The sequence below is a fragment of the Apaloderma vittatum genome, unplaced genomic scaffold (assembly GCF_000703405.1).
Source record: "Apaloderma vittatum isolate BGI_N311 unplaced genomic scaffold, ASM70340v1 scaffold34863, whole genome shotgun sequence".
NCBI lineage: Eukaryota > Metazoa > Chordata > Aves > Trogoniformes > Trogonidae > Apaloderma > Apaloderma vittatum.
This window is the reverse complement of record NW_009706996.1, coordinates 386-2,213: the sequence shown is the minus strand read 5'-3', so window position 1 is coordinate 2,213 and position 1,828 is coordinate 386. Positions and strand designations below refer to the sequence as shown.

Below are 1,828 nucleotides of genomic sequence, written 5' to 3'. Positions count from 1 at the left end.
GCCGTGCTTAACGTACACTCCTATATCAGACTTGTACTCTAATTATCAAGAGACTTTTTTATCTACAAACAGTCATCTGGTCATGTGGAGAAGTTAATTTTACAAAGCCAAGAGCTTAATTATTTGAATAAAGACAAAGAGGACTGATGTTTTTCTTACATGTCTAGGCTTGTAATGTTTCATGTCTCCTGCCTGGCCGTGCTCTGCTGCCAGGTGAAGCTGATCGCGACAGCATTGATGACATCAGGAGAGGAAGAGCTGAACTCCAGTGGCAGAGAGGTTGGTCTTGTGGACTTGTACAGTATGTTTCTCAATCACCAATCATTATTAATGACTTTAGGTGAGGCCGTGTGGGGAGATGAGGGATAATGAACTAAAGCCAGAGGTCTCCATGCAGCTGCCTCTCTCTCCTTGGAGTCTTGAGGGGGAGTTCTGTCCCAGGGTCCTTTGTGGTTTGATCACTGTTCAGTTTCCCTTTAGTTTGTGGGTGGGGATGTCAGGGCTGACTCACAGGGTGAAGTGGCCAATTCTACCAGCATTGGTAAACGTGACTGGGTTTGAGTGAGCCGGTCATCTAAAAGTCTGTGTCGGAAGTTGCTGCTCTCAGGCCTTCTGAATTGTCTCCTTGCAAAATGCAGCTGTGTTTCCTCTGAGCAAAGCTGGACTTGGCTGCGAAGGTCTGTGAAGTTTTCCATTACTTCTGGCTGCCCCAATGAGTTTTGCAGGTGAGAACAAACTGCTCAGGCAGGTGTCTTCAGGGTTTCTGTTCTGATTCTCCTCTTACCCCCAGCCCCTGCCCCCACAAAAGAGAGGTTTTTTTCTCTCCAGTCCTCACCTCCATCAAAGGACAACAACGGGAGCATGTCAGGGCAGAGCTGGGCTGTGTGGTTCATGCAGGGAGCGGTTATTTGGGGCCAAGCACTGAGCAGTTAACTGCGAAGTGCCTTTTTTTCTATTTTGGTCTGTGAACTTGCTTTGAATTTTGGTATTGCAAGTAATGCTGCTGAAATACTGGAATGGACAGATAGACAGATGGATAGATGGACAGCAGGTGGGGGCTGTTCCTTCAGCCCCTACCCTTATTCATTGTTCCCCTGCAGTGGCTGAAGTTGGTGATCGTGGCGGTGCACGGTGCCTTTGTCGGTGTGGGTGAGCAGGAATCGGGGGGACATGTGCCAGGGTCTCTCCATCCATCCATTCCCCCAGGCTTAGGGTCCTCTGCTGGCAGGGGTTGACTTCATCTCAGCCTGTGACATCCACTACTGTGCCCAGGATGCCTGGTTCCGGATGAAGGTGAGTGGCCCTGGGGGCTCCTTGGGTGGCCCCGAGACCCCTCAGGTGTTACTAAGACCTCTCAGATATGCTGGTGGCTCTCTGGATGTCCACATGACCCTTTGGGTGTCCCCAAGAGTGCTTGGCTGTCTTGGTGGCTGTTTGGGTGTCCCCAGGACCCCTCAGGTATCCCCAAGACCCATCAGATGTCCCTGAGGGGATGTCCTGGTTGCTGTTTGGGTGTCCCCAAGACCCCTCAGGCGTCATCAAGGCCCCTCAGATGTCATGGTGCCTTTCTGAGACATCCCTGTGACCTTACAAATGTCCCTGGGACTCCTCAGATGTCCCTGGATCCCCTTGTTGACCCCCATAGCCCCTCCTCCAGCCCTTTCTCCCACCCTTTGTCGCCCCTGTGTCCCCTTGCCCGCAAGAGGTGGGCCTCAGGCTGGCGGTCAACATCAGGACCCTCCAGCGCCTCCCCAGGATAGTTGGCAGCCAGAAGTTGGGAGTGGACGACACCGGGGAGGGTGATGGCAGCAGAGGGGACCCGACGGTG

General features: G+C 52.7%; 1 protein-coding gene across 1 annotated transcript in view; it reads left to right on the top strand.

The window, feature by feature from the left end:
* Positions 1–1,100: 1,100 nt before the first annotated feature.
* The window catches only part of ECH1 (enoyl CoA hydratase 1, peroxisomal), a gene marked incomplete at both ends in the record, with an annotated part of 1,068 nt that continues 340 nt past the window's right edge, over positions 1,101–1,828 (top strand). The window contains 3 exons of the mRNA XM_009866010.1: positions 1,101–1,149; positions 1,229–1,297; positions 1,704–1,825. Of these exons, the coding sequence (XP_009864312.1) occupies positions 1,101–1,149; positions 1,229–1,297; positions 1,704–1,825 (240 nt within the window). The remainder of the gene's footprint in view (positions 1,150–1,228; positions 1,298–1,703; positions 1,826–1,828) is intronic.